At 37.0% G+C, this 9,926-nt stretch overlaps 1 protein-coding gene across 5 annotated transcripts in view; it reads left to right on the top strand.

Moving 5' to 3' along the window:
• The first annotated feature begins 6,254 nt into the window (after positions 1-6,254).
• Positions 6,255-9,926, top strand: part of LOC132140864 (cell surface glycoprotein MUC18-like) — a 67,379-nt gene continuing 63,707 nt past the window's right edge. For 2 of the 5 annotated variants that reach the window (XM_059549899.1, XM_059549901.1), the window contains exon 1: positions 6,255-6,439. In XM_059549899.1, the coding sequence (XP_059405882.1) occupies positions 6,358-6,439 (82 nt within the window). In that variant the 5' untranslated portion in view covers positions 6,255-6,357. The remainder of the gene's footprint in view (positions 6,440-9,926) is intronic. The other 3 variants (XM_059549902.1, XM_059549898.1, XM_059549900.1) reach the window with 3 other exon arrangements.

Here is a 9,926-nt window from a genome sequence, read left to right as displayed (position 1 = left end):
ATTAAGACAGGACATTGACAGACAGGTTCTCTTTGGAACACTCAATCAATGAGGAATTGTTAGGGAGGAGTTTTTAGTGACATGTCAGTTACAACCCCACTGTAGAATTTTTCCCGTGGTCCAATCTATTGTGGGTTGATGTAGGATAAGCCAAGGGTGGCCTAAAATCAGTTCAGCTTGGCTATTCGCAAGAATGAATGGAGCGAATTGTTCTTGGTGGGTATGTTCTACATAGAGGGTGATTGGTGCTATCTGTGATGTCACGTACCCCTTACTGATCATCTTGCCAGTCACTGCATAGATGGAGTATGGTTTTGTGGTTCGGGTCCTTTGGAGGTGGTGGGTCTTGACAAATTTCCCTGAAATTAAATTGGCAGCCGATCCGGAGTCAACAATGGCGGTGGCTTCAACATCGAAACCTTTAAACCTCAGATTCACACATATGGTTAGTGAGATTATTATGGAAGGTTGAGGAAGAACCGAACTCACCACTAACTGTGGAAGACTAGATGGACAGGTGCGTATAAAGTGCAGTATAGGCATAGTCTGAGCTCCCGCCGACGGTTTCGCTCTTCTGGGGACAGACGTTGGGAATCCACTTGCATCTTTTCTGGCTGTGGCTCAGAGGATTTCTCAGATAGGTTTCGGCGAGGAACAGTATCTGGGGTGTGCGCTCCCTGATAACAGGACTGGGATCTCAAGTGGGCTTGTTGCATGAATTTCTCTAACCCCAGATTGTCATCATATATGGCGAGTTGCAGTCGGAGTGCAGGGTTTAGTCCTCTTCGATAAACTGTCAGAAGAGCTTTATCATTCCATCCACTTGCTGCGGCCAGAGTCCGAAGTTCAAGGGAGTATTCAGAAACGGTCTTTTTACCTTGTCGCAGGTTTAAAAGTTGATCGCTGACCGAAGTGTCTCCCACAGGGCGTCCAAACACTTCCTTGAAGTGGCCGATGAAATTCTGTAAGGAGGAGGTGATCGTGGATTCCTGAAACCATAGAGCTTCGGCCCATCTCAATGCTGGTCCGGATAGTTGCTGTATAATAAACAAGATTTTAGAGTGTTGCTCAAGTGCGAGGGAACATTGTAATAAAAACCCATTGCAATCTTCCTCCCTGCCGGAGAAGGGCGCTGGTCGCGAGACTGAGTTTGCCATGTACACCAATGTGGAAGCGGTGCTTGGGGAAGCACTGTCCTCGGGCTGTGCTGAATTCGTTTTCGGTTTGGGTCAACCCTTCAGTCAGGATATTCACAGGAGACAAAGGTAGGTGAATTCAAACCACAGTGTTTATTTTGCAATTCAAGTGCACGGTGAATACTAGGGTTTTCAAGTGCGGGCTATGTGATGATCACAGGGTACTGGATCATAGACAGGTGAGTACTTTCGTTGCAGGAATGCCACAGCCACAGTCACAGATTGCTCATACTCTTTCTCTTTTCTTACAGATGCCGAAGTTATTGCCAACTCGGGATACACACAGGAGACTAGAGGGATCGTTGGATCACAGGCAGCAAGAGAATGCTCAGGAGTCCTGGGGGCAGTAGAACAAGGACACAGGTTAGTGTTTCAAAGGTGAGTAAATTTTACGTCTGTTGGTTCGTGATGCATCAGAGGATCAGGAGACAACAGCGTATGGTCTGTTCCTGTTGGAGGCTTGATGGTGATCTGGTGTTGAGGTGAGTGTATTTTGGTGCCTTGATGAGATCGTTAATGCTGTGCAGGTGTGGGTGATTAGAACTCAGGGGAGCGTGAGCATTGTGGATTGTTTGAGACTGGGCTTGCCTGATCCCTGACAGAAAGCTGATCGTGACCTGCTGTCAAGCTTTAAAAAGGACAAAAGCTTGGGCACTTTATGCCAAGTCTTCAGTGTGTGGAACAGGCAGAATTCTGGGTTGTGACATGAGCATAAGAACTAAAAATAATGTCTAACTTACTGTTCTTGGCAAAGTAAACTGATGTTGAATAGATAGAATGTGCACACCTGTGGATCAGACAAACCTCTCTTAACCCCCTATCACTTCATCAGTGACAGCAAAGATCCAAATAACCCCCATTAACTGCACACACTATAGTGTTACAAAATTTATACTACATACAGTGGTCCCAGATAGTATTTGGATAATGAAGAAGACTTAAAATGTCTAACTCTCATTGCATTAAATACAGAATATCCAACTGAATCTGTAAACACATGGTTGCTGGAGTCTTTCTCAGAATTAGTCTTTCTTTTTTTTATATTGGTCAGTGACTTTTAATGAACTGTTCTAAACATAGTTTTTAGTGCATGTATGAAGTATGAATGTATGAAGTCAGTTCTGCTCATAGGTGTAGTTCATCAAATTAACTAGGCTATATAATGTCCACTAAACCACAAAAGGTCACAATATGTTTTAATTTTGAACAATATATCAGTGGGTTTATCATTTAAAATTGAAACTAAAACATTTTTATGAAATATTATGCTTAAAGTTTGTTCATATATTTATTTAAAATAAAAATAAGTTTAAAGGGATGTTCTGGATAAGGTAAAGTAAAACTGAATTGACAGCTTAACGTTGATTACCAAAAATAATAATTTGCACTTGTCCATCCTTTTTTTAATACTGTTTAGCACAGACATGTTACTGTGGCCAAAACAACAAACAAAAACAGAACTTATTGCAGTCTATGTAAATAAAGGTAGTGCACAGTAGTCAACCTACAACATGACAATTATGCATGCTGGCCAACAATACCTTGATGTCATTTCAAACCCATAAGACCTCTGTTCATGTTTGGAACACAAATTTTGATATTTTGATTAAATGTGAGAGCTTTCTGATCCGGCATAGACTGCGAAGCAGGTGACATTCAAGGCCCAGAAAGGTAGTAAGGACATCAGTGACATCAGTATTTCAACCATAAAAAGTGAAAAAGTGAAAGTTAAGTAACTTGTGGCCAAGTATGGTAACCCACACTTAACCCATCCAAGTATAGGGGATGAGGAAGAGGAGACTTGTTAATAAAGTTGTTATTTTTGTTTTCTTTGCACACAAAAATTATTCTCGTAGCTTCGTAAAATTACAGTTGAACCACTGATGTCACATGGACTATGTTTCTGTGCCTTGATCGTTGTAGTTCCCTTGCTGTCTATGGGACAGTCAGAGAGCTCTCGGATTTCATCAATAATTTCTTAATTTGTGTTCCAAAGATGAACAAAGGTCTTACAGAATGACATTAGGGTGAATAATTAATGACAGAATATTAAATTTTTTGGGTGAACTATGCCTTTAAGTATGTGCTTGCCAATGAGACCCATATCTCCTGTTTGCTGGAACCTGTAACACCGCTATGAGACATACAGATGGGATGGTGAGATTAAGTAACCTGGACAAGATAGTTGGATGTACAAAGAACATATGGGACAATTTAGGGGATGAGCGGACAGAGACAGTGAAAGGACAGATAGGGATTGTTTTGAGAATGAATAATGTAGAGCGATGCATAAAAAAATGTGCAGTGCTATTTCGTCCTTCAGAGTTTAAGAGAATGTTTGTGGACAAGAAGATGGAGCAGGGAAGAGAGAGGGAGCAGAGAGAGAATTCTGGATTCTGACTGAGTCAACATCAAAGCTGTATGATTCTCTTTTTTCCCTCTTTGGTCATATATGATTTCCTTCAGGGGCCTCAAAGCGCACTTATAAGTCTTAAGGCTCAGTGTTTGGAACCCCTTAATAATACTGACCTGGATTTGGTTCACTGCCAGCTTTTGTTCTAATTACAGCTCAAGTGCACTCTCTGGGTTTTAGACTTTCTATTATTTTAGAATAGAGAGACTTTTCAGTTACGTGAATGTTTATGCTTTTCCTCGGAATGAGTTTAAGTACTGTACCATTTTCAGATATTATTAAAGGGATTGTTCAGCCAACCTTGAACATTTTGTCATCCTCATTTGGAGGTCTCAAGCTCTAAAAAGTACCATCAAACCACTATAAAAGTATCCATATGATTTGCATGCTAAATTCCAAGTTTTCTAAAGTTGGCAGTGTTGTGTGAAAAGCAGACAACACTTTGATTGGGTTCTCTGATAAATTATGATATGATAAATCATATTCTTGTAAATAGGGGAAGCTTTACAGTGGGTTACTCAGAAATAAAATTATTTTGTCTTCATTCATCTTCATGTCATTCTAAACCTGTATGATTGTCTAGAAGAATGTTTCAACAGTTTTGAGTATGTGTGTGATGATAAATATTTTGGCCAGATATGAAAGGAGTATATTTCTTATATCTTAAATAGATAAAACATTCTTTTCTTCTCTTTCAAAGAAGAAAAAATCAGGTTTGGAACAAGATGAAGGTGAGTAAATTCCTTCAGTCGGTTTCTTACACAAAGTTGTGCATATAACTTCAAAAAACGTATACAGTTAAAATACATATATTATGTTCTAAATGCCCTTGTCACAATATGATCATATGAAAAAAGCAGCCTGAACATTATCCAAAATATCTTCTTTTTGATTTACTAAATAAAAATTAATGGTGGGAGTGAAAGTTTGGAATTCTCTACAAAATGAACTAAAGCAATGTAAAAATATATTTCAGTTTAAAAAAAAGATTTAAAGAGAAAACAATGGATTTGTATGAACACTTATAGAAATTGATGATGATGATGATGGTTGTGATCATGGTTTGCTTTTGCTTTGGAATCTGTTTTAGGTTTGTGTTTTGGTTTCTAGTTTGTTTCATTTGTTATCAGCATGCATTGACGGGGACTTGATATGTTGAGTTCTTTTTTTTTATTATTGTTGAGGGGGCAGGAAATATAAGATATTCTTCACCCTGCCTCCTTTTCATCATGGTTTTATAAATTATATATATATGAGGATGATGAAGTAAGTTTTGTTGGAAAAAAAATCCATGAATGAAAAAAAAAAAAAAAATAAATAAACATTATCAATATAAAAATATAAAAAATGGTAATATGGGTTTTGAACAGCATTAGTGTGCAGTATGATAGAATTTTTTTTTTTTTTTTTTTTTTATAATTAGAGATCTTATTTAAACACTGCTTTATTTTTGCACCTTTTATGTTGTATACCCATCCTCAGCCCCTATATTGGGAAAAAAAAAGATAAATCTGTTTACATTAATCCGCTTCCAGAACTATATGAGCGCAGTTGTGAATGAATGTTGTGTTGTTGTTATGGTCTAATTTTGAGTAAAAGGAGCATGGAATGATGGCAAGAGGCTGGGGAGACAGCTGGAGTGACAGACCTCCACTGCCCCTCTCTCACTCTACACACACGCACTCACACACACACACACACACACACACACACACACACACACACACACACACACACCCCTCACTCCAGCAGCTGTTAGTTGAGGTGATGGAGGAGTGGTGATAACAGTAGAGGTTGTTAACAACCTGCATGCTGACAAACTGGGTTGGAAGAAGTCCCAGTCCTAAAACAACACACAACCATCAACAACACCTCCTTCCAGAACAATGTGAAACATTTTTCTCTCTCTTGTGGAGAGAGTTCTTTATCAAATCCGGCCCCAGGAAAAATGCTTCATTGTTTACTATAGGCATACCTGACATCTGATTGATTTAATATTTCGATATTTAATGCTACAATCCATCAGAATTTGCACTGATTATAATTATTCAAAATCAGTATTATTCGTGCATTATCATCAAGGACAAGCACAAATATCACACAATCAATTATATAAAGACCTACAAAAGACCTGCACAAAAATAATGTGGTGAAATATAGTTTATACCATCGTACTATATCAAATACACACTTAAAATAAAGGTTTTTGGTAGGCATCCATGGGTCCATTCCACAAAAAGTTCTTTATAGTGGAAAATAGTTGTTTGGATTATTAAACTGTTCTTCGTTCTAAGAAAAATATGGTTATTTAAAAAAATATTTGGGGAATCCAAAAAACTTTCTTCTACCTTTGTTTTTAAGAGTGTACAACCCATATACCAAGTTTATTTACAGTGAACTGGTAGGTACATGTCCATTAAGGTGGTATTAACAGGTAACATGTCCAAAGCATCCTAGCAGGGCACTTTTAATGTTATTAGAACAATATAACAGAACAAGTCGTGTTATACACTTTTACCACCGGGTTAAACAAATCAAGATATATTAAGCGACCAAGAAATATGATTTTAACCTGATTTTGTAGGGTGGAGAGCACTGATTGAATGTCCCAAATTTCCTCCCACTCGCAGCAGGACAGCACAATAGCGAACAGACGAGCAGCATTTGTGCAACTCGACTCCATCTTCCTCTCTCTCTCGCGCTCCTCCTGGCCAAAACTGCCGCGCTCCTCTCGTGCGCTTCATTCAGATGGATAACTCCAGGAACATGGCTATGCCAAACACTTCACTTTTACTGTTTGTTCTTCAAATGTGCGCTCTTGCTTGGCAAGGTAAGACAATTTCGCCTAATCTTTGTATGCGGTTCTGTTTTTTTGTTGTGGTTTAATTCTGTGAAAAACTTTTTGGAGCGTTTTGACCGCGCGTGTTTGAATGCACTCGGATGTTTGGGGATGCTGCAGTTACGGTATCGTAAGATAATGTGTTTAAACCGCGTTGTTTAAACCGTTCTTTGTGTAATAGAGTGATATCGACTGTTTAAAGTTACTTAGACTCCATTTGTGAAGCGTATTCACCTTTTCGCTTTTTAAAAGAGTTGAGTTTGTTATCAAAACACTCTGCACGTTGAGCCCATAAATATGTTTAGCTTCTTCAAACTTACGTTAGCCTACTGCAGATACATATTTGTAAAGTAATTAAATACACTATTAAATACACTGTCTGCATTAATACTTGCAGAAGTCCATTTTAGAATTTCTCATATCCTTATGTTAAATTCGCTGAAAATGTTACTTATACTGTTAAAACTGGCATAGATGCCTTGATAGAAAACAGCAGGTGGACTAACTGCTTTGAAACACATACTGTACTAGAAAAATATGCTATTTAGTCTACCAATTATCCTGTATTATCTAGTAAAGCAAAGCAAATATGTTTAACTAAGCAAATATTTCAAACTGAGAGGTTTTATGTTCATAATTAGCCAATTTGCTGTTGCCTCTGGTTGTATTATTATGTCTGAAGTGGTTCAGATCATGAGACTAGTCACAAATACAGGCTTTGTGTGTGTCTGTGTTCAGATACGATCTGTGGAACTCTATTAAAGGGCGCTCAAAAATGTGATGATATGAGAGATTTTCACAGTGATAAAAAAATCTGTTCACAATGTGCAATATTCAGTTTTTAAATCATACTTTATTATACTAACCCTGTTAATGCTTATATATGTTCAAATTGCCCTGCAGGTCTCATTCCGCATTGCACTCTCTTTAGTACATGACCTAGACAACTACTGATCTAGCCCTTCTCATTATGCAGATGATGGACCCCCACTGCATAATCGTCTCCTTTACCATCTCTCTCTGTCCTCTGTTGTGTCGTCCGTCTACTTTTTTTGTCTACCTTTCTACACTGTTTTCCACCCTCATCCCTTTTCTCTCTCTCTCATAACATATTTTGCTCGATGTGAAAGCAGGACTGTCCTGTAATGCTGGTTTCTCTAAAGGGTTTTTAATAAGCCCTTATCCTACCTTCTGTTCACCCTTATGTTTATTAAGGTCCCTCCAGTTCCCTAGAAAATGAACCAAAGCTGTCTGTCCTGGGTTATTGACTGAACACCCCGTTAGATAACAGCCCCTATGATTAAAAGGGGTCACCTTGCTCTCTCAGGGTAGGGGGGTGATTTTTCATCCAAGAACTTGACATTGAAAATGTCATCCTTACAAATCATAGTGACTGTGATGTGGATGATAGAATGTGTTCTGAAAAAAGGCTTTGAAAAGTGATTATTAGTAATTTTGAATTTTTAAAATGGTGTAAATTGTGACACTAATAACTTATGTATTGTAATGAACCATATAAGTCCCAATATCAAAACAGTTACTCGAATCATAATAATAATAATGATAATAAAACTAGAGCATAATAATATAAGATATAATAAATAATATATATTTATATAATAGTAATCATTTTAATATTTACTGTATATATGTGTGTATAAGTAAAATTATATATATATATATATATATATATATATATTAGGTTCTAAATTAAGTTACATTATAATCATTACTAATTTGTTAACCTTTTTGTGTAAATCGTCACAATTGACAACTTATGTAAATGTATTTAAAATACAAGACCTAATACTAAAACAGTTTAAAATATTAATATAAAATTATTCATATTCCTATTATTATTTTAAAAATAATATTACTGTTATTATATTATTCATCAAATTAACTGACATATACAGAATGACAATAGGAAATATCTTTTTATCAAGGCCCTGTCAATAAAAAGTGAACACCAGAGCTTGAATGAAAAATCCTAATATAGGACATCCGCCAAAATATGCATTTTAGCCCAGATGTCCATACTCATTTCTTTAAATTCATACGAGCTGCATTGTGTGCCAGCGACAAAAATGCTTTGCGTTAGACTTCCTGCTTCCCATAGCAGCCTGTGACCCACAGAGGAGGCGATACAATTGAGTTGCTGTTCCTGGTTTGAGGGGGTTTCTATGACCACAATCCTCGGTTGAGCCACTGTCTGTCACTCTTCACAGTGAATGTCATGTACAGTACCAGCCTGTGGGAATATTGTTTTGACTTGGGAGAAGGTGCAAATCTCTATGTATGGATAATCTGCATTGTTGTTTTGGTGTTTGGCTTCAGTGAGCAACAACATGTGGATTAGATGAAGGTTGAGAGCCTTACACAATATGACTAAATTGTCATTATTTGCAGCTATGTGAGGCTGAGTATTGTTGTTTATGCACAATTGTGTGTATTGGGTACCATGCAATATGAAACATCACTGATACTAAGGAAAGATGATTTTAGTTTAAATTAATCTCCTATCTAATTCAATCACACTAAAGCTCTGATGACTCTTACCAGCAGGGGGCAGCAAGAAGGCAATTACCTGAACAAAACTAAACACGTGTTATTGATTGTAAACATGTAAGCACGCAACACATATGCATTATGTATGATTGTGTGCTGGAGGTGTTGAGTTGTGCATTGTCTATTTTAGTCCCGCCATCCTAACCTCATATTCAACTTTACTGCATCATTGCTGCACACATTCACAATTCAAAGTTCAATTTGAAGCATGCAGTGCTGCATTTTAGTGAATAGCTGCAGATGATCTGGTCAGAATCACATTCATTCAAAAAGACATTCATGTGTGTGCTTTTAAACAGACTAAATGATTGGAGGAGTCCAGCATACACCGCCAGAGAGAAGTGTGTTGTTTCACCAGAAGATCCAGATATGACATTTTGATAAAAAAAATGCAATTGCACAAATAATGACTGTTTTTATACAGTTTTCTGAGCATTCACACCAGCTTCCAGCACACAATGGAAAGAAAGCCCTGTATAATTAGGCTGATTACCTTCTTAGTCTGTATTTGCATAATTTTGTTATTGCATTCTAAAACCATTAGGTCGAGTGCAACAGAAGGAAACATGCACTTTAAAAGAAAAACTAACTAGCCAAAAAAAAAAAAAATATTAAGCAGTTCAACTATTTTTAACATTGATCAAATTAAGAAATGTTTCATGACCCCAAACCAGCATATTAGAATGATTTCTGAAGCATCATGTGACACTGAAGACTGGAGTAAAGACTGCTGAAAATACAGGTTTGCCATTACAGGAATAAATTACCTTTTAAAATATATTAAAATAGAAAACATTTATTTTAAATTGTAATAATATAAAACAATATTAACATTTTTAACTTTGCTCAAACACATGCAGCCTTTGAGGCCCCGTTTACACTATTGCATTTTCATTATAAAATGCCGTTT

The sequence above is a fragment of the Carassius carassius genome, chromosome 5 (assembly GCF_963082965.1).
Source record: "Carassius carassius chromosome 5, fCarCar2.1, whole genome shotgun sequence".
Taxonomy (NCBI): Eukaryota; Metazoa; Chordata; class Actinopteri; order Cypriniformes; family Cyprinidae; genus Carassius; species Carassius carassius.
The sequence above is the reverse complement of the archived record's forward strand: the minus strand, read 5'-3'. Positions and strand labels throughout refer to the sequence as shown.